Here is a 23,989-nt window from a genome sequence, read left to right as displayed (position 1 = left end):
TGGGGAAATGTAGGAGCAAATCCTCAGATCTTAATTCGTATAATATCTCATACTGTTTTCACTACATTAAATTGAATAAATTTATTCTGTATAAAATGCAACTGCATCAATAACTGAATGAGGATGTTGCCAACAGAAGGATTAAAAAATTTGTTTTTCTAACAAATTCACCTTATTTTTAAATGGCTTTGCCGATACTGGAGTGATGTAAATATTCATGTTTTCAATTTTAGAAAAATGTAGTATCTAAAAATATGAGCTGGAATTTACAGTGATAATCAGTCCAGTATTTGTAGATGGAATTTGACAGGTGAAAAGTATTTGTAGTTGCTGGTTGAAGTTGCCCACTAATAATGCATGCCTTAGAAAATCAGTTACATAATGAAAACATGTTTTGCTTTCAGCAAGATAGTGAACAATAATAGTAAGCACCTGCTCACTATTCACTTCCAGTTCAACAGTGGTTGGACCAAATGTTTCCTGGGCACTGGATAGGTAGAAGAGGAACAGTTGAGTGAGGTCATTTAAAATCAGTAATTTATAACAAAATTCATGCTGATGTACAGAGTTGAAAAATAAAATTGTAAGAGCATGTAGGGATTTAATTAAAGAAACTTTAATAAAAGTAATTTGTGAATTTCAACAAAAACTTACTATTGTTTACAGGAAAATAGGAATAATTTTGAACAAATGATTTAAAAATTGATACTTTTTTATTGAGGTAAAAAAAAGTGTTTCATTTACTATTTTTTAAGGATTTATTGTTAAAAACCTTCATAACAAAATAACTACTGAATGATTAACAATTATTTATTTATTACTTATTTAATAATTTCATATGGTAATAATTTTTCAATACGTTACCAGCAAAGAAGTAGGTATAGCTGCTCCATGCTAATTTTGCACATATTTGATTAACAGCATAGCTGTACATCTTGCTGCCTAATGAAAACAGGTTTATAACGCTACTTGACAGTATGTATACGGTAATTTAATGTATTGAAATAGATATGTTGTGCATATTATGCATACTGATTAGTGTTTAGGCCTAAATGTATTTATAGTTTTATAATTGTATAAAACATCTAAGCCTAACAAATATACAAGGATTGCTTTGATGTCTACTGAGCAAAGTGTGCTTTTAAGTGTTTAAAGTAGTAGCATAGTGCTCTTTGCACTTTGTTCTGGTAGTGGCAAACAACCATATGCTACCCTATGGCATACCATAGGGTATGACTCATAGTCATACATAAGAAAGACTATGTGTCATTCTAAACATTCAATCTCTAGTTATACAAACCATTTCTGATTCATTCAAATACTAACTTGTATTTGTAAATGATTCAGCTCTAATTTATACTGTATTTGCAGGTAAAACTTGTCCAGTTAATTGTGTATACCTAATGATTATAAAGTTAAATTATCTGATTATAGTGTTAAGTCTTAAATGTCGCATTAATTTACTAAATTTCTCTTCTCTGTTCTCGTGGTAGTGTATTGGTTTTATTATTTTGGGTATTATGTTTAATTTAAATGAAAAAAGCATGCTCAGCGAAGGGAAAAAATTATACACAATGTTTTTAATTAAATGGCAGGAGAAGCTGCAGTTGGAATGTTTGTAAATTACCCCAAAAAAGTTTACAATGCATTTCATTTGCCACAGGAGTCTCAAAAAGAACAGCTTAACAAATTACTGGTGAAGTAGCTTTAGAAAAAAATTCATTTCTCCTCACAAAGGAATGGGGTGCTTATGTTTACACCCCATTATTTTTTGGTCCACAGGGGTGGATGAATACCATTTACATACTACATGTTGGGCTTGCTAACACGTTCTGCAAGATGTTATTTTGTGCGTATATGTGCCTGCGCTCTATCAACTAAACCTCCATCCCTGGATTCCCTACCCCTTGTGGAACTACTTATGTGGCATTACTTCAGAAGGGGGAGATGATACAATCAGCTGCAGTATCCGAAGTACCCAAGGCTTCATTGCACAAAGACAGTCCCCATGTGTTTGGGACCCTCTAGGCATTCAGTCACATCCTCTGACTCTCCTTCCCTACAGGATTCTTCTTCTGCTCTCAGTTTCACCATAAACATTCTAGCAAAATTTTCCACAGCTTTCCAGTCATTCATTCTATCCAGAACATGGTCTCTCGTCCAAGTGCATCAAGCATTAACTTGCTATCTATAAACCTTGGGCATTGGAAAAATACGTGCAGTGGAATTTCCTCCACCCTGCCAGGAACTGTGTAAGGCTGTATCCCAGTGAGCCGTGGAGCCTCTCACTTCTCCAACGAGCTGGTGCGTCCACCAGCCTATCATGTACCAGTCCCCTCTCTCTTACCATTCTGTCATCAGCTTGTCCTTGATTTCCTTGGCTGTTCTCTTTTTGTCAAGTGGTGGCAAAGCCCTCTTGTTCCCTGAATTTTTTTCTGCATAAGCATCTCCAGATCTATCAGCATACACCCAGCCAGGAATTCTGTGGCTTCCCTGGATATTGTTCGATATGCTGATATTCTCAAACAGCATGTATAGTGCATATTTGGTGTATACACTCCAGCTCTCTGTATTCCATATTTTACTACTACTCCCCAAAGTTACACACCATACAGTAACATGCAGTATGCCACTTCCACTAGCAATCTCTTGCGCTGCTGAGCTGGTCCACCTCTGTTTGAAAGAAGGCCAGCATGATAAGCCTCAGCATCCTATCTGATTTCTCAGCTGCTTCGATGGCTTGTGTCCCAAACCTAAGTCTTGCATCAATCCAGAGTGAGAGATACTTGATCGCCAGCCTTGTAACTATCCTCCTGCCTTCCAGCATAAAGGCCAATGTGGCAATTTCAAAAAGGCATCCGGTTCAGCCTGGGCTGCCACCTTCACTACCAGGTTCAGCAACAGGTCCGAGCCAGACGCCTTACCCAGCGGTATTTGTGATACTGCCTCTGCTAGCTCCTTTGTAAAGGGGGGAAGGGGTTCCTCATTACCTTCTCCATCAGTCTTTAATTCCTTCCCATGGGGGAAGAACTCAACATTTTCACCACACATCTCAGGTACAATTTTCTGTCACCTGTGAGCTGTACAAATCTAAGCTTGATTTCTAATAGTTGGTGGGCTAGTATTCAATGTAAACTTAATAATAGTTAATAGTCAATTAACATGTGCTCAATACCAAAAAGCTACCTACGGGCCAGCAGCAAGAGAGACGCAATGGCAATACAGATGCCAATGTCACCGCCAAAAGTGAATAACATGTTACTAAAAAAAATCTTTTGAACAAAAAAACATTTATTTAAAATTAAATAAAGTATGAATCAGGTACTTTTCCTACATGGTACTTATCAACCTCAGTACCACAGGTGATTGTCAAACATGATCCCACTTAAATGGTATCTATTTTTACAACACTCCCACAATGCCTATGTTTTACACCAGATAGGCACATCACATTTTTAAAAAGCTTAGTGTATAAAAAAAAGAATATTAAAATGACAATTATAATCAATAAACACAAAAAATATACACAATTTTCTTATTCAAATTATAAAGAGCAATACCGAAGATATCAAAAACTGACCAAAAGGAAATGAAAAAAAAAAAAAAGACTGCAGTAAAATTTATTACATTTAAAAATTTAATTAAAAAACATACTTGGTATGCTATTATATAATATGTATATCACAATCACAAATCAGTACAATAAAGTAAGTATTATTTGAACACATCTTCATAACCAGGAGGAGGCATATCAGAATCTGGAGGAAAACGAGGTCGTGGTTGTCTTTCAATATCTGGTGGCCCCATTGGATCAAAACGTGCACCAGGAGGTACTGCCCCTCTAAAAATTATATTTAAAAATAATTTAGAATTATAAAATAGATTTACTTATATTTAAAAATAAATTAATAATTTTTTATTATATTATTAATAGAATTAATTTTTACTGTTTTGGCCCAGGAGGTAACCTGACCTAATTACTGGGCCAGAAGGCCAGGTAATCAAAAATTGAAATGCCACAAGCTTAGATCAGGAAATGATGAGCTTGCTTGGCTCAGTAACATTTGCTCGATCATAATTATCATCAAATCGTGCTTATAATACAAATACAAAGTGTCCCAGTTATCTTAATGGAAACCTCCACTACATTTTGATTATCATCTGTTTTATCAAGTAAAAGTCAAAGTGGTCTATAAAGAATAAGTTCTGCATTTGTTTGAATGAAACTATATGTAAAAAGAAACTGCACTATGAAAGCACCAGCTGCCTCATTTCACAAAGGCTTCTCTCATTGCCTTCCCTAATCTTTCACAACTGTTATATTCACAAAGAGATTGCATACATAACATTTTTCTGTTTTTGAGATTGGCAGACAAAACAGTGAAGTATATTTTTCCACTGTAGAAGACTTTAAATAAAAATTACCAAGTAAAATAAATATCTAGTCCATTTCAGATCTTTTAAGAACTGATAATTGGCAAAAAATGTGTTTTGCTTGAAATGGCGATAGACTGAACAAATAAATGAATACATTTTCAAATAAAAATTGTGCAAACTGATCAGATTACATACAAACATATTTTAAAAGTATAATGAAGTCTGTACGGATTTAAGGCAATAAGCTGTATCTCATTACAAATGCCTCCTCCAAAGCTGGATTTTCAACTTTTGAACCAAATGCCTGGAGAGTAATCTTCAAATATTTGCAGATAAAAATTTGTTCCTGGGAGTATCCAAAGACAGTTTATGGTAGCTGACATTCAGCTCCATTCTAGTCATAATTTTTGATTGCCGTCTTTCTCTAGACAGAAGCAACTGATAATGAATCTTTATTGATGTAAAATAACAGTATTTTTCATATTTCCACAACAGTTCTTTCAAATGATGCATTCTACTGCTGATAAAATCTACTGCTACTGATAAGCAAAAGGTCTTTACAATCTTTTTGTTATCAAAATCAAAAGTTACATATTACAGCAACAGATGTAATGCATAACTAACTGCAATATTTTTTTTACAAACCTGGGAAGTTGACCCGGTATCCCCAACCCAGGTTGAATTCCAGGATGTCGAGATCCCATTGGATCAAATATCATGCCTCCTCCTGTCCCACGTCCCAGAGGATCAAGATCAGCATGACCATAATCAAAAGGATCAATCCTTGCTTGCCTAAAATAAAAAAAAAGTACTTAAAAACTTTTAAATAGAAGTATATGAGGTGCAATTCAAAAGTAAAGGCGAATCTGTAACAAAATGAGAACAGTTGAAAACAAAAAATGTTTTTTAATGAAACTTCTTTTTTTTAATGAAAAAATGAAGTGTAAATATATTTACTTCATATTTTCTGAATAATTTCATCCGAAATACTTGGATACCATGAAGCAAGCTTCTTGAAATCCACTGCATAAGAATCCACCTGGGATTGCTGCCACTTTTGTGATTTTTAACTGACAATAAGCCAGTCAGTTTTGAACATGAGATTAGGACTGAGGGGATTATCAAAATTCTCCCATCCAAATTTTTTAATCTTTTTTTTGCATGCGGCCATGTGTGGACGTGCATTATTGTTAAGAACAACTCCTAATTCTCAGGTATTCCCAGAATAGTTGCCACGATTTTCCTTTTGAGACTGGGCTTGTTTGAATTTTTTGGTTCAGGCATGGATTGTTGTTATAGCTTGATGTACAAAATGCTAGTTTGTCTCGGTCATGGGAGAGAAAAGCGGTTAAGAAAAGCATGTACAGATGTAATTTGTGATCTTTGTGAGTACCTTTCAACATTCTTGGCATCCATCATGCAAACAGTTTACAATAGCCTACACAGTGGGCACCTTTGTGCCTCACGTTTCCTTCAGTCATTGCTACAGACCCATATGTTTCTTATAATTGACAATTTCAGCAGCAGTATGTCCTCTTGGATTTTGGAATCTACACTGAAAATAAAATTTCACAACGGCAGGATTTGTTACAACTGCACTCATTTTAATACACTGTCTCACAAAAGCAAATAACATGAACTGATGACAATGTGGAGGTTACTTACCCAACAGACCACTTAAAGCTACTGCTCATGCATCAATCAGTGTTGCCAGTCATTTATAAATCATAGGCCCTTGAATAATGCCTCTTAAAGAAAATAATTTCAAAAACAAGGTAGACATTTTATTAATGAAAATAAAAAATGTTATTTTTAGAAAAAATCATGCTGCTCTTCGAGTTTTACAAAAACTGCTTCAATATCTATTAAAAATGAGTAAATAAAATATACCTTTAATAGGGGACCAACAATACACTCCTGTTGTAATACAAGTAGGAAACAATTCTTTACAACTAAAATCTGAAGAGTACGATTTTCATTTGTTAACATATTCACTGCGGTATGGGATATATATTGCAGTGTCTGGAACATATATAGTGTGATTATTTTTACATCCTGTAATGTAGTGAAGTACTAACATTACTACATGGAGGGCAGATTCACTTTTATTTCCAATAAAATTGTTATTGCAGATTCTCTTTTTATTTCCAATAATTGTTTTTTTTTTTCTGGTCGTAGTTTTTTCAATACACAAATTATTTATAGGTTTAGTAATTATTCATGTTCTAATATTATGTCACAACATAGTATTGTAACGGTAATTATCATTTCATATGATAATGATTGTTTTTTTTCCCCCAAGGAACAGAAACTAAAACAAACAGATTCATATTGTAACTGATTTATTTACTGTTATTGCCAAATTTATTTACTATAAATTGTAATAAATAATATAGGTCAGCATTCATGACCTACATGGGAACTCTATAAATTCACCTCATTCTTCACGTATTCATCTGAAGTGAATATGTGCAATAGTGGTTTTAGTTAGTTAAGTTCAGTTGTCAGTTTTATGTACTATGTGCTGTTAGAACCATGGGTGACAGTGCCAAAAAAATTCTTGATATGGCTTTAAGAATGCAGCAGGATTCTGATAGGTGAGCGTTATTTCTTTCAATTTGGATTCTGATGCATCAGAAGATGATTTTATATAACCAATCCAAGTTCATATCAGATGACAGTCAGTGGAAACATGATTGATGCTGATAACTCACGCTTGTTTTTGAATCGTGGTCCATCATCCTCTGGTGTAAATAGTAATTTGGTATCATAATTATAATAGTATCAACAATGCTCTTAATGATACCAAACCAATTCATTATTTTAAATTATTTCTGATGAAATCTGGATATGCATAATGAAAAATATTTCTCATAGAAAATAACTGACCAAACTCTAGAATAAATAAATGGGTTGATACTGAAAACTTAGTACAAAGATTTTTTGCTATAGTAATAATTATGGGAATAAATGTACTACCTGAATTACAGTTCTACTGGTCAAGAAATTCACGGTAAATTTAATGTCACCAGACAGATTTTTAATTCTCTTTTACTGTATCCATTTTTGTGATGAAAGTTTTGACAATACCAGCACAAATGATGCTTAAAGTTATTATATAATTTTCAATTTTATCTTACTCCAGGGGAGAATGTTGTAATCAATGAAACTATGGTTCCATGGCGTGGAAAATTTATAAACACTGCACCATTCACAGTTATGTTCATAAATTTAAAATATATATTGGAAAATGTGACACGACAGCAGGGGAGTTCCATACACTCTTCTTTAAATACCTCATGGAAAATTTGTGTGGAATAGGAAGGACATGAAAATTATTATGCAAGTTCAGATGTTGTTTATTATCTTCTTTCGAAACACAAAAATCTGTGGAACATTACGTGAAAATAGTAAATAAAAAATTAAAAATGTTATCGTCTCAAAATTGAAATGCTACTATGTTTTTAAAATAGTACTCATTTCACTTTTCATTAGCCCATATGTTGGAAAGGTTGATTTCAGTAAATAATGTAAGCTGCAAGTTTTATCAGTGAACTATCAGTCACAATAGAGAAAAATGTAAATTGTGAGAAAAGCACGTGAAACAATAACTATGGTTGTGTCCAATCAAAGAATTTTAAAACTTTGAAGCTGTCTAATAAATCCATACTACATCATTAAAAAACAAATTAATCACTAAAAATTAACTGTTTATGTAGCAAAGCATTGAAATATTCATTTTAGAAATGAGCAATTTAAATACAGAACTGAAAGTCTCTGTATTTATAATATTTATGCCATATTACTGGCATAATATATTATGTCTGATTAATTAAGGTGAAGTTTACATTCTGTTTCATTAGCAACTGCCTCACACACAAATGCTTTTCTGCTTCTGGTCGTCACACTACCCCCCCCCCCCCTCCCATTCCTAGCTCTGATGGGCTTTAATGGGAGTTGTCTTTCGCCATAGTAATAAGCCAGGCCTCAGGATGCCACTGATGTAAAAGCCTCTGTAGGCATTTAGATCAGCGATTTTTAAACTAAGCTTTTGTCTTTGCTGTAGGCCTCATCCGGACCATCTTGAATGTCCTACATCATTGCCCTCTGAACTAGCTAATTGAGTTTGCAGAAGCAAGAATCCCGCACATAGTTCTACTTTTACTGAGCAAATTTTTAGTAAATGGCTTGAAATTTGTGGCAAATTAACAACAACATACCAAAAATATTTGCTACAACGGAATTTAGTCCTAGTTCCCTTAGTGAACTCGGTTCCAGTTCACACCCCAGACTTAGCTAATTAACGAACTCCATTCTAGTCTAAAAGGGAGAATTCAGTAAATACAGTAAAAATTCAGTTAAATTTTTCACAAAACTATTCTGCAAAACCAAGAAGTATATTTTGGCTATATATAATTTAACAGCCAACATTTTTAATATGACACCTGGATGGCCAGATAGCTTGATAAGTATGGAGTTGATTACTGACAGAAGTCATTTTTTACTAGAAAAAATATCTGCTAAGCTAATATTTGTGGCATTATGAATAAAATTAAATCTTAAGATATTGAACAACAGTTGACGTTTTAAAATTGGGTGATTTGGCAATGAAATGTCCTGTACATCAAGAATCATGTTTGAAAAACTCAGTTATAATACGGTAAATACCAGTGGAAATAAATAAACTACAAGGGATAGTGGTAAAAGGAAATATATATATATATATATATATGTCGGAGAGGCGAGGAGATTTGTCAGGGATTCAACGTTTTGTGTTTCACTCATTTTTATTATTACAAGTGGAGAATATATAAGATTATAATAAAGTTCAATTAATAAAAATGAGTAGATAACTCGTACAATGAAATAATTACAAATGATAATTATCACTTATCAATAACTCAGTAGTACACGAATTATAATATAAGATTAATTTAATTTAGAATTCAAATAATATTAAAATAACTTGCGATAGACCGAGGCTCAGGGAAATAACGAATTCGCAATCACCAGGACGTCTGTTCGATCTGGGTTCCAAAGCAAGACTGCCTTTTCTCAATATTCTCAAATAATATGCCTACTGCATATTTCCTTTTCCTTATTAATTTTATGATACCCCTATCGTCCTGGGATCCCGACTACGTTGACAACCATGTGCCTACCTAGGCCTAAGCCTACCGCAATAAAACAATTTAAACCTTATTTTACAAAATATTACAAGTAATAGTACATTTCTTAAAACTACTAAAAATACAGATATTCTAAAGAATATTCTCATCGTTTTGTCGGAAGATACTCCACTGTACTTTATTCTCCGAATGTGTATATATATACACATACATATATACATATATATATATATATATATATATATATATATATAATTACGAGAGAGTATAGAGACAAAAATCTGAGATTTTGTTCACTCAACTTTGACAAAAAGATAATATTTACAGTACACAACACATCCTATTATTACACTATAATGTAACATATGTTAATTAAATTAAATATTTATTGTACTGAATAAAAGATTTTTACATTACCAGTCTGGTGGTCCAGCAGCTAGACCTGGATGTTGAGGTTGACCTAACCTAGTACGGTCCGATGCAATGGGTTGAGTTCTATGTTCCTGAGCTTGACAACTTTGTGTTGTCGCTTCCTTTATTGATTTAATTAATTCGTACTGTATTTTATTTGCTATTTCATTACAATTAGGAATAATGTCAGCCAGTGTGTCACCTTTTAACGACTTTACAGCACTTGAAACATTAAAAGTTACACTATTTACAGAGACATCTTGCACATTCTGAAAAAATTAATGTTAATACTGCTGTAGACAATGCTTTAAACTGCTGTAATTATTACATAATAAGCTATGCAATTCACTTTTACAAACTTCAAATTATGCCACACAAATTCCAGAACAACAGAGAGAAAAATAATAAATTGTTTTCTAAAAATGTATCCAAAATAAAAAAGTAAGAAATACTGAATCAAGTTAAGAATTATTTTATCATACTTTGAAAACAAAGCATTTCTTTTTTCCTCAGGTTTTTTGTTATCCAAATTATCCATTAAAAGATATCTTATAGTTGTATTTCCATTCTTTTAATAAAATTCCATTAATAAACCAAATAATGGAAACAAATTATGCTTTGTTTTCTTATAATTTATGTAATTTGTACTAAGAAAAACTCCATCACAATAAATTGCCTAGGATTTGCAGATGACCTCGCTCTTTTAGCAAATAATATTCAAGAAGCCAAAACACAAATCATGAGCCTTCAAAACCTAGCACAAAAGATAGGGCTTCATATCTCTTTCGAAAAAACTGAACAAATGGCCATAGATCCTCTGGTAATAGAGCACATTACGGTAAACAATCAGAAAATTAAAATAGTAAAACAATTTAAATATCTAGGGGAAATAATAACTTATAATTTAAATGAAAAAGTGACATGGCAAAACAGGACAAATAAAATGATTAAATCCCAAAAATTAACTTGGTCAACATATAACAAAAAATGCCTTTCTGCTAAAACAAAACTTAAACATTATAAAACTGTAGTACAGCCAGAAGTCACCTACGGAAGCGAGACCCTTTTCAAAATTACTCAGAAAAACCGAATTGAAAAAATTCTGAAAATAGAGAGGAGAATTGTCAGAACGTGTATCGATAAAAAACACCAAAAAGAAGGCCAATGGTGGATTGTGCCAAATGAGGTGGTGTATCGTGAAATAGAGCCTGTTACTGATACTATGCGGAAAAAAAGAATCTCTTTCTTCGGTCATCTCATAAGGACACCGCAAACAAGACTGTCAAGAAATATCATTGAAAAGCTCTGGTTCCAAAAGCTAGAAGTAGGATGGATCAAAGAAATTAGAGAAGATATGAAAGAATTGGGAATTTCCCTGACTGACCTACAGAATAAAACTGGAAAAATTACAAAGCTAAAAGATAAAAGCATTAGATTTGAACAAAAGACAGACAAACGACAAAATACAACGAAGAGGGTGTTTACGGATGAAGAAAAGAAAGCAAGATCTGAACGGATGAAGAAATACTGGGCAGCTCGAAAGAGTAAAATAACACGCTTTTCTCAGAAAAGATCCAACTAAAATTGACTTAAGTGGTCCCATGTTGGCCGTAAAAGCATAATAATAATAATAATTATGTAATTTGATGATTTTATGTATTAAAAAATAAAAATGTTAAACAATTAATAAAAGTTAAATACAATTAAGTAATAAGCAAAATACAGTACTTATGATTATGTCATGTGCACTATAATATTTTTTGTAATTTAAAAAACATTTTAACCAATTTAATTAATTTACATTAAAGGTTATAAAAATTAAAATATAACTCAAAAGGTTTATAAACATTTTTTTTTAACTTTCTAATAGATGAGAATAAACACAGTGGGAGAAACAAAGCAGTATTGAAACAAAACTATCTGCCCCCATTGAAAGAATCACAAAAAATGATCCCTACCTATATGTGAAGTGAATTTTTAAATTTTAACACCAAACAAATAAGTGAATATAATTTGCACTAGTAAAGTAATAGTCAGGAATCTGAAATTACTGGGTGTTAACTGTGAGTCTCAAGCATAATTAAAAAGTAAAGTAATAGTGCAAACTTATAAGAAATTTTTCTAGTGTATAGCAAAACATTTTCTCTGTAATCAGGGCATGCTGAACTTATTTCTGTAACGCAACAATAGTAAAACTTCCCATTGACAAATGAACTGAAAGCACCTTCATCCAAGAAGCTGCTTCAATTATATGATACATTAATCGAATTTTTTTTTCAATTGGCAGTAATATCAGCAGAATTTATATGTCTAACAGCATCTGTAAGATATGTGTAGTTTACTATGCTTCAGTTCCAAAAATGACAGGTATCCTCCAGGGTGTATTTAAAACAGCTCCATTTCAAATTACATAGAGTACACAATGTGAATTCAGTCACTCAATTCCTTTGTTACTGAAGAATCTGCTGTTGAAGATGCATTACCAACTTCTTCCTGCCAACTTTCACAGGAAAATTATTACAGAGAAAATGGAAGTCAAACTTAAAGCAAGAAAAAGATAAGAATTAAAAGCACTTAAGTCAGTGTTGAATTGGAAATTCTTTTAAAGAAAAAATTTATTTTGGAAGCTTTTTAATTTAATATCAGTGAATTTAATGCTACAGAGCAGTTAGAGATTTTGAAACCAAATACAATCCATTTAAAAACTATATCACTTATTGTCTGAAGTAATTATTGTTCATCAATAATGATAGATAAAATAATACACAAACAGAAATAAACAATGGTACACAAACGAAACTAAATTCTAGCCAGTATCAACAGAAAAATTAAAAAATGAACAGCAACTACTTAGAGAATGTTTTGGACATTTTGTTGAGTGTAGGCAATCAGTACAAATTCTTACATCTTAACAGATGAAATTGCATCTTAAAAGATTCTTACGTCTTAGATTAAAAGATCATTTTCACATTTCTATTATTAAAGTTAATTTCAGAGTCAATCATGAACTGAAAGAAAAAACATAATGAAAAACATAATGAAATATTCAAAAAAAAAAATTACATTAGCAAATAATAATGTACTTACTATGAGATTCACTACAACATTATCATCTGAAGGTATTACTTTAAGAAGATAAAGTTTATCACCACTTAAGTACCTTAATGCGTAGCATGAAGAATCAGCATTCCACTTTTCTGGTAACAATTCACTGGCGTTTTCATTTCCAATATCTTTCTGTAAAATCAAATTTTTGGAAACAAAAAATTTACTTTTTTTCTTTTACTGCACGAGAATTGTGAAATATCTTTCCTTGAAAGAAATACATGACCTTGAAAATATAAATGCCTTGCTGTATAAAATGTTTAAGTTATAATGCACGTAATTTTTTGAAAATCATGTAGTTATACATCAATAACATTGTTTGTATTGGGGGGACTAAAAAGTAAACAACAGATAGTTTAAAAAGTAAACTATTAGATAGTTTTTAAAACCAAATTATGAAGTGTAAAGTGATGTCCAAGTACAGACAATAAGAATGGCAATTTAAGTGCAATTTAAGAAACAAAGGAAAAAGCTGAGAACATAAAAAGAAAGTAACCCGGTTGAAAGAACTTAAAAACAAAAGAATAAATTTGAAACCAAACTACAAACTATAAAACAAATTTAGGAGCAAAAAAATTACAATCGCATTTAAACATAAATCACTTTGTCATAGTATATTTTTTTAATGGTAGATAAAATAAAATGGAAAACGAATTCGAAAAAGCAATTAAAGGAGAAGGAATTTATAATAAATTATATACTGTAGAAGATACTAAAAATATAGAAAAAAATTAAATATCAGAACTGATGGATGATCACAAAAAGCAGAAATAAAAAGGTGAAAAACAATGAAAGTAACAAATTAACTAACTATATCAACAAACTACCAAAATGAATTATAAAGTGCAAAGTAGAAAAATAAGACTAATTGAAGGAGATATAAACAAAAAATATATATCTATATATACACACATACATACACACACACACACACACACACACACACACACACACACACACACGTGTATAAATTATGTATAATTATAATGTATAAATATACGTAATGTATAAATCACGCATAGCTTTGTAGTGGATAAAGCTATGCATGATTATTTATTGTGTATTCTTTTCTTTTTTTTTTGGCTCATTTTTAATTTTATTTTTAGATTCATCCATCATAATTATTGTATAGGCATATTATTCACACTAATGTTTTTACATTACATTGTAGAGAATTCTTTGTCTCATGGAAACAAATGGAGAAAATGAGCTGTATGACAAATATATTTTCTACATTTTTGTAAATGCTGTGATTGTTTAAATAATACTCCCAATTTACGTAAACCTGACAAGTTTTGCTAGTATACTCTTATAGGAATTTCCATTTTATTAGTTTTCAGTTTTAATTTTTAGTTTTATGTACTTATTTGTATTCTGAGTAGTTACTTTCTTAGCATAAGGATACATTCTCTTTTCTTAAAAATTAAAGTAAGGGCTGTAAAATAGCCAGAAATACTAAGAATGAAGGTTTTTGAAGTTTTGTTTTTCAGGATGCTGAAAATGCGTAGTTGATGAAGCATATACTCAGGAGATTTTAAGACAATTGTATGTAATTGAAGTTTCTGTAAAGGGTAAAAATAGTAAAGGTAGACAAAAAACCTTCATTCTTAGTCTTTCTGGCAATTTTACAGCCCTTCCCTATCTACATATAATGCAAATAGGTTTATTTTCTGTACAATGACTCATGGTCTGTATTAGTACTAGTTTGCTTTTGACATCCTTTATTTGTTTTGTTTTAAGAAACAAAATTATGGAACTTAGGTTTATTGTGTACTTATTCTAAATTCTTAAATCAATCTTCCCAATATTTAATATTGAGAAGATAATATTGAGATGCTTATTAAATATCTCAATATTTAATAAGCAGCAAGTCACTTCCCTTTCTTTTGGATTTCGTCACTTTTCTGTCCTGTTACTTCTTCCAACTATACAGGCAAATCGTATCAATTTTATTTTTTCAGCTATGTATTCTTATTCTTTCCTCAAATATTTCTTCTGACCATTTCATCGTTTCTTTCATTTTACAAATTAAAAAACAATAGGAATATGCTCAATCTTTATTTCACTTTTCTTTATTAGAGCTAGCCATTCCTCATTCTCTGCTCTGTTTGTTATCAGCGAAAACTCCAATCTACTAATGAATACATTTCACTAAATTATGTAATGTTTTAGAGTTCATAAGTTCAATAATTCTAATAAAAGCAAGTAGAAGAAATCTTTGATATAAGAGATAAATGTTAAGTTTTCTATGGACATAGATGTTTTTACACTAATGTTTTTACATACATTGTAGAGAATTCTTTGTCTCATGGAAACAAATGGAGAAAATGAGCTGTATGACAAATATATTTTCTACATTTTTGTAAATGCTGTGATTGTTTAAATAATACTCCCAATTTACGTAAACCTGACAAGAAACCCACCAGGTTGGTCTAGTGGTGAACGCAACTTCCCAAATCAGCTGATTTGGAAGTCGACAGTTCCAGCGTTCTTAGTAAAGTCAGTTATTTTTACATGGATTTTAATACTAGATTGTGGATACAGGTGTTCTTTGGTGGTTGGGTTTTCAATTAACCACACATCACAATGGTCGAATTGAGACTGTACAAGACTATACTTCATTTACACTCATACATATCACCCTCATTTATCCTCTGAAGTATTATCTGAACGGTAATTACTGGAGGCAAAACAGGAAAAAGAAAGATGTATTGAGAAAGGACCCACTGCAAGTAGCAAGTTCTGTCGAGTTTATTCAAACCCACCATCAAAATTTTCTATTTATAATATATTACAATCAAAATTTGCTGGAATAGTTTGCTATAAATTAAGGTAAATGCTGCTAAAAATTAAGTGCTACTTGTCAGTTGTCAAGAATGTGGTGTGGCAAAACACTGGTTGTCACTAAAAAATGTAGTAACCATAACAAGCTGTAGTAACCATTAAAACTGTGACTCAAGTTTTAGAATTAAGAAATACTGTCATGGCTAGATAGTGTCAAGATTGGGATCTGATAAGCATGGTGGACACTGTATTCCAAATTACAAGGGGACAAGTGATGAGGCAATGTCAGCTAACAACAGGTCTGTTCAAAGTCATTGTGCAGAATATTCTAAACATCTATAAGGGATTTAAAAATGCAAATCTTATAAGGATGACATTTTTATACAAAAATATTGATATTTATATATAAATGTAGTTATTTGACTTAATTATCTCATATACAACTGATTATGCGGGATCCTGCGAAAGTGCTTTTGGAATAAGAAAAAAAAGGTAAGTGTCATTTCATTTACTTTGTAATTCTGCACTTGGGTTGTTCAAGTCTGTTTTTGATTTTAAAAATACAATATATTGGTATGGAGGAATATATATTTAAATTTAAAATAATTATACGGTATATAAAATTGTAACCTGCAAGTTCTTTAATTATCCTACATTAAGAGCACTGTTTGTCAGCAATGTTTTTTTAGCAGTTATTTTTAATTTGTAATATTACCTCTTGTTAAAACACTACCAAAGATTTTGCCTGATTGTTTAATTACAACATATATATCAATGGTTGAATCGTACCAGTAAAATACATCATTTAAATTTTATGAAAGAAATTTGAAAAAAACATTGTTAAATATGTACAACCTGAAGTTCTTGACCTACCTAACTTACCATAGGAAAGATATATGACACTTAAAAGCACTATAAGAGTAAATATGTTGTACAAAACCTTTAATATTAACATTACAGATCTGTTCTAATCAATTTAAATGACTAACAAATATTAACTGGTAATATCACGCGTCTTCAAAATTTGTCGATTTTCATATAAATATAAAATTTGATGCTTATAAAGCTCAAATCCTGATTATGAAAGATAGCATATTTCATTTTTCCTCGATAAGAATGAATTAGCATCTCGCATTATCAGATTTAACGCATTAATTCTACATTAACGAACAATACATTTTGTATTAACTTACACTGTCTCCTAAGCCGATACTGCGGTAATTGTTATTAATTAAAACCAAATGAATAAATGCCACTAACACATCTTCTTTTTTTTTTAAATCTTTTTCTACAGTTTTATACACAAGCTCCCAAAATTTCACGTTACGACCTGTCGAAGCCATCTCAACACATACTACACGAACGAAGAATTCAAAAGACTACCTAAGGCAATTATAAGTATCGAGACTACTTATACTCACTCGTTCATTTTGAGTAACCCTTGAATACAATGATTATTATAACAATAATACAGTTAATGATAGTTACCATCTGATTTGACCTAAAACTCATTATTGATTGGCTGTTTGAAATTTTAAAAATAATATTTATTAATATAACATATATTATTAATATAATTTTTAAAAGAAATTTTAAAAAATAATAAATTTATGTAATAGCGACAGTCACACAAAATAAATAATCAACAGTCGTAACGAGGAATAGAACTTTTGAAATTGAATTTAATTTATACTACCATTCTTATTTGTAAAACATACAGTCAAAAGAACTTTTCGATAACTATTAGTTTTACTAATTATCTATTTTTGCTTGTGATACGCGTAAATAGATTAGAATAAAATTCTTAATCTATCGGAGTCATATAAGATAAACTTACATTTTCGTTCTTATAAAAAACAAACATATACTACTGGAAATGATTAAACAGTATGACGAATAAATATCATAAGTATGGTACGTTTTCTGTAGAGGAAAGTTACCATCCCACCGGGTTGGTCTAGTGGTGAACGCGTCTTCCCAAATCAGCTAATTTGGAAAGTCGAGAGTTCCAGCGTTCAAGTCCTAGTAAAGCCAGTTATTTTTACACGGATTTGAATACTAGATCGTGGATACCGGTGTTCTTTGTTGGTTGGGTTTCAATTAACCATACATCTCAGGAATGGTCGAACTGAGAATGTACAAGACTACACTTCATTTACACTCATACATATCATCCTCTGAAGAATTATCTAAACGGTAGTTACCGGAGGCTAAACAGGAAAAAGAAAGAAAGGTAATTAAGTTAGAATCTATTTTCTGCCAAAATAAATTCTATTTGTTTAGATTTTTGCAAATGGACGCTGTGAAAAATGAAACCCCAAAATCGACATACCAACAAAAATTATCTAAAGATTCAGACAGACACCGAAACCACCCCTTTATTAACTTATAATTACATACAATTGTTTGGCAACAATCACTTTTATATTTTCGATAGTTACATTTTTGAGATATAAGCCTATAGGGCATATTACCATGACAATGGAAATATTCACAAAAAAATTAACAGAAAACCATGAAAAAGAAAATTTACAGTAATTAAACTTTATCTACTTAAAATTATCACAAATGTAAATATCTTTTTTCAGCACCGGCACATTCTGTGTTTCCCAGTCCTTTCAAGATGGTGCATCCTTTCAAGATGCATAAGTCCTTTCGACTTATAGATGCATTCACAACAAAATCTTCATCTGATTATGAACCATCATTGTTTTTTGAGGATTGCAGTTTTCTCCTGGGGCGTGTTTTAGATTTAGATACTTTTGATTGCTGTTCTTTTGACAGCAAGTTGCAATACAATTCTACATAGATCTTTTATTGTTAAACCAAAGAAACTGGCTTCCATAGTCAAACAATAGCGAACAAGTTACTGCTCCAATTCTGGGCTGAAGACAGGTGGTCTTGCATGTTTGCAATTAGCTGCTTCTTCTGGAGTACTGTATTTTTTGTCAGCTTTTTTCCTGTTTAGCCTCTGGTAACTACCGTTTAGATAATTCTTCAGAGGATGAAGAATTTTTCGTCAGCTAGCCTTCTTAAAGTTTTCTGAGCTACCTGAAATTCTTTGAAGCCTTCAACCCCCATCCTTTGAAGCCCATTTCACATTTTCGGACACCTGCTGGAGCCTTAGCCATATTACTTGGATACCACCGACAGATTTTAGTTCCTTTATTATGAGGAGGTTGGTTCTGTGACATGTTTGTAACAATCTTCGGGCTAAAACAATAAAAAATAAAAAAGTAAAATCAGTCAAAGTTTAATTGTACTGTACTTTTGCATTTACTCTTGATATACAGTAGTCTGCTTATAAGCAGTATACTCAGGTATGTCGGTTTACACTCAGGTGTAATGACACTCAGGTGTGCCAGTTTATAGAACATCATAATTCTATACTCCTACAACTGTTTCACTAGCAATGATTAGTAATTAGTATAAAAGCTATAGTGATTTGAAAAGTCAATATTTCAGCAACAAAATACTGTAGTGAAATAAATTTCTTACCTCTGATTTCTTGAAGATAGCAGAACAAAACCTTAGCAGAAAAAATCAACCACACCTTTCTACACAACACAAACTAGGAACCACTTTCTACTATGTTAACTCCAGCTGCAGCACACAGAAAAAAAGGTTCATATTTCCTCTAACTGAGTGGAACACATTATAGTAGAAAAACACTGGTATGTTGTTAGTTTACCATACCTATGTCAGTTTTTGTGCCTCTCCTCTATATATTAAAAACTTGTTTCTTGCATCTATGGATAAAACAAAGTCTAAATTTCAATGATTTATGGTTTCAAATCCTGCATTTCATTAAATGTTAATATGTATTATTTTATACTATGAAACTGATATCTGCAATATTAAACACTGTTTGATATTGCAGATATCAATAAAAACACTGGTTTATGTACTTTTTTGCATAATAAAAATGAATAAGCAAGGTGTGAGCACAATTTAACGTATTAATTCGGCATTAATATTAACTAACAATAAATTATTAAAGTATAACATTTTTAATACAAAAATAGATTGACAAACAAACAAAGTAAATAACATTTTTATGAACTTACACTCTCAAAAAGCAAATCCTGTGATAATTGTTATTAAGTTAATTTAAGACCAAATGAATAAATATAACACATATTTTTTTAAATCTTTTTCTACTGTTTTATCTTTTTAACAATAGAAAAAGAAAATTATAAAAGAAAATTTATGTTATGTGATATTTTATTATGTTATGTTTACATAAAGATCTGTCGAAGCCTTCTCAACACATACTATGACGAATCATAATGTAAACTTTTGTTAACCTGCATATAAGATTTTTCCTTGTATGCAATTTTTTTTTGTTTTTTTTATGTTTTATTAGTATTGTAAAATATTATTTGTACACTTTTAACATACTTATTTTTTCTAGTATATCAAATCAAAACCTCATTCATGATATGAGACAACTAACAAATCATATTTTTTAATCTTTTTCTACAATTTTATAGACAAGATACCAAAATTTGACCCTGTGATCTGTTAAAGACATCTCACCACATATTATACATAACACATGTGTTCTGTGAACAACATAGACTGTTGATGTCTTTCATGTAGTGTCAAGGGTTGTTTCCTTGGACTACATCATTGAATCAGTAACAATGCATATTATTTGTTTGTACTTTTCCTTTTTCAATTTAAAAGATGTTTCACACTGATAGTATTCCCAGATCTTAATAAATAAGTCTTAATAAATAAATAAATAAATAAGTCTTAATAAATAAGTTTATTTCATTTATCATTTTGAATAATTAAGTTACTAGTTAACACTGGTCAGGTAAGATGTATTTCCGTTAGTAATAATGACTATTAAATTAGGATAGGATCAACAAAATACCAAGTCAATGGATTTGGTAAAAAGGTTTGAAAGATATTTTATTTTGTTTATTTAAATGAAGACATCCACTAACTTGACCGTAGACAATGAAAAGGGTCCGGCCAGGTAGCAGCGTCTCTTCTATTTCCTGTTGATGACACCTTCGGAGCATAATACAACAAAACCATGTGTTCAATTATTATTATTATTATTATTATGCACTTGTTAGGACTTTAGATTTTATCTATATCTATGCTGTTGTAGGATATTATAATGGGTTAGATTAAATTAATATTTGTTCATGTATTTATTTTACAGTTAATTTGAATAAAATACAACACAACTAAATGTTTAATTACTTGTTAACACTAGTAAGGGTGTTATATTACATTTTATAATTCAGTAGTACTATATGATACTGAAATGGAGTAAATAAAATTGATTTAATTTTGGCAAAAAAAAAAACCGTATGTCTATACATATATGAACCGTAACAAATTTACGCACTTATATGAGAGTTTATGTGCATATCTCTTTTTTAATGATCTCGCAATAAAGGCTAGCATTCATTTGTAGGAGTTCCTTGATGGCTCACCTGATGTATAGGCTCCTGGCCTGATTTATCATACACATACTCCTCGTTACGCCTTTTCACGGTGGATCATCTAACACGGCGTGAGGCCTTTTCCTCACACCTTGCAGTGTAGGGTCCTCTCGGCAGATGAGATCGGCCTGTAATTCCGAGGAGAATATAGACTTTCGGGCCGGTTTGGGCAGGCATACCACCTTTGCCGTTTTCCAACATTCTGGAAAATACCCTACGTATAAAATGGATGCGAAAAGAGAGGGGAATGGTCGCTACGATAGCGGGGGGAACGTTCCGGTATGCCTTGATTCCGTCCACCCCTGGGGACTTATCGGGACTTGTGGTATTTTCTCTGTGCTGTAAGGCAGAGCCTCGTTATGTGACCTCGATTTTGTGAATGTCACTGGGCAATGCGATCTTCAGCTCAATGTTCCTAATAAAAATAATAAGATAAATTTGAAGCACATTTCATAAAACAAAAATATGAAAGATTAATGGGAGTAGGTTTTTCATTAAAAATAGGTTTTAATTGAATCCTTGGAGATTCTTTAGTGAAGTAGTTTAAGTAAAATTGAAAAATATTAAAAATAAGGACCATATGACATAAATTAAAAGGATATTCAAAAGTACCTGATTTTTGAAAAAAAATACCTGATAAGTGTCTTACTTATTTCTTTTAATTCTTGTGAATAAATATTTAACCAATTTAAAAAAAAAAATTGCCTGGGATACATGTTTCTTGGCATACAGTTGTATTGTTGTGTTTTAATTAATGCCCCCTTTGTTCTTAAATCACATATCTTTAAGTGGCAGTTTTACCTAAATCAATAACAAAAAATCACAGCTCATATCTGGAACGTAATGAATTCAGTAAACTTAAGAAATTTCTACTAAGGATGGAAAATCATATATTTAGTTAAAAAGTTCAGAAAGCGATAACAATTTAACAAAAACAAAGAGGAGCTTTTTCATAGTAACAATTATTATTTATTTCTCTTACCTTCTGCAGCATATTCATGATGTACAGTTCACTCTGATTCAAAAGAATATCATCATTTTGGGTTTTTAATGATTTAACAGATTGTTGAAGACTTCTATTGATGTTAAATAGTAGTACTGATCTTCATAGTATTGATGTTAAATGCATTTTATAACATACCTTTTAGCAAAGTTTGATGTACAAAGCGTTGTTCAACATCTTTTGTCATTACACATAAAAGTCTATATATTCGGCATCATCCATAAAAATCAACCTCATCGTTTCTTCATCTCAGATTCACGGTCACTTCCTCGTCTCCGAAATCTGTTAGCTTCGATTCTTGGTTGCACACGCGCACGGTTATATTCCGTATGAACTTGGTATTCACCGGCAGATAAATGACGCTGTGAGGTACTTCCGACTATCTTATATCCCCGCCCGTCGGTAGGAAAGAATTCGTGAATTATATGACATTCTTCTCCGTCTACGTATGATCCCCAGACGATGTTGCAGGTTATATGTATTGCGTTTACAGTTGAAATACTGATCGGTCTCTGAGATATGAGCAATATGTTAGCGGATAGGACCTCCGCGTCATATCCCAAAAGAATGTGAATAGAGTAGCTTTTTGTAAAGTCAACTACTTCTGAGCAAAAAAGTTGCGAATGCATCATCGTAGGATCGATCGTGATGTTCAATAGACATTTCCGAGAGATTTTCTTACTGCGCTGTTGCGGTTTCCGTTTATCATCATCAATCACCGCCGTGCAATCACCCTTTCCGCTCATTAGACAATTCAGATAGGTTTCTCTACTGGGATGTCGCAGCTTCCATTCTTCATCATTATCAATCGTTCGACTGTGTGTTCGCTTTGTTTTCATCGTCATCGCATCCAGCGATCACATTTTTTAGCTTCAATCGCAGACCCTCGATCTCATACATCCCCCGGGATAGCATTATCGTTTTACCGTCACCGTAATAAAACATGTTGTTCTTCCCTTTTTCTACGTTCGGAATGTTGTAAGACATGAAATTGACGAGACCGATTACCCACGCGGCATCGTCGAGTTCTATCGGTGGAAAAAAATCCGTAGACAACACGGCCGACCTTCCGCTCAGACAGAACATATAAAACCTTCACATACAAATGTCTGCAGATGATTGAATCAAACCTCTGTCTGCGATATAAATTATACTTGATGTCGAATTTCTTTCCGCCGGATCTGAGATAACGCGCAAACTCTTTAGGCGGGCGTAGATTACCATAAATATCGAAATAAACCGCGTTTACACCTTGTTTTTTTATAACAGACCAAATGCGTACCCGAATTGTCGGCGTTGTCTAAACCCGCGCATGAAAACCCGTCTGAAATATGGTGTATTCACTTTGCGCGCAAACCGTATAATATCTATATTAGTCAAAGGCTTATTCGGAAGCTTGCACAGTAATTATACACCTTCCTCTGTGTACCTTTGCTCGAAGGTTTCTTTAGTTTTCCCCGAATTTGCTTTTTAACTTCATAGCGTTTGTTACGGCGGCCGTGGCAACCTTCTAACCAATGCTAGAATCGGATGCGGACACCCTCTGCCAGGCTCTTTCTAATTCTTTATCGGCCTTCGGTCTACGTCGAGAATCGCTGTAGGTGTTATACGCTATATCGTGTACCTTACAGGCTTTATCGAGCGGGTTTATCCCGGGATCTCCTCTCTACAATCTTTTTTCTGGTTTGGTTCCAGGACCGCAGTATTGGTATCCT

The 23,989-nt window shown here is 32.0% G+C and overlaps 1 protein-coding gene across 1 annotated transcript; it reads right to left on the bottom strand.

Annotated features, from left to right (window-relative positions):
* Positions 1-3,625: 3,625 nt before the first annotated feature.
* On the bottom strand, positions 3,626-17,227 carry LOC142318217 (proteasome inhibitor PI31 subunit-like). Its single transcript, XM_075354783.1, has 5 exons — positions 17,000-17,227; positions 13,005-13,154; positions 9,924-10,186; positions 5,023-5,169; positions 3,626-3,841 (listed from the first exon to the last, which is right to left on the bottom strand). Exons 1-5 carry the CDS (start codon positions 17,147-17,149, stop codon positions 3,715-3,717), a joined length of 837 nt encoding a protein of 278 aa, XP_075210898.1. The 5' UTR covers positions 17,150-17,227; the 3' UTR covers positions 3,626-3,714.
* Between the last annotated feature and the right edge of the window lie 6,762 nt (positions 17,228-23,989).

The sequence above is a fragment of the Lycorma delicatula genome, chromosome 1 (assembly GCF_047948215.1).
Source record: "Lycorma delicatula isolate Av1 chromosome 1, ASM4794821v1, whole genome shotgun sequence".
Classification (NCBI taxonomy): domain Eukaryota; kingdom Metazoa; phylum Arthropoda; class Insecta; order Hemiptera; family Fulgoridae; genus Lycorma; species Lycorma delicatula.
The sequence above is the reverse complement of the archived record's forward strand: the minus strand, read 5'-3'. Positions and strand labels throughout refer to the sequence as shown.

Bases quoted from the DNA above. Each gene is read 5' to 3' on its own strand.
- LOC142318217 (XM_075354783.1), bottom strand. From the start codon at position 17,149: ATGGCTTCGACAGGTCGTAACGTGAAATTTTGGGAGCTTGTGTATAAA. The intron at 5,170-9,923 runs GTAATGTAAAAA...TTTTTATTTTAG, and splicing joins GCTGCTGGACCACCAGACTG to GCAAGCAAGGATTGATCCTT. The intron at 3,842-5,022 runs GTTTGTAAAAAA...TATAATTTTTAG, and splicing joins ATACCGGGTCAACTTCCCAG to AGGGGCAGTACCTCCTGGTG.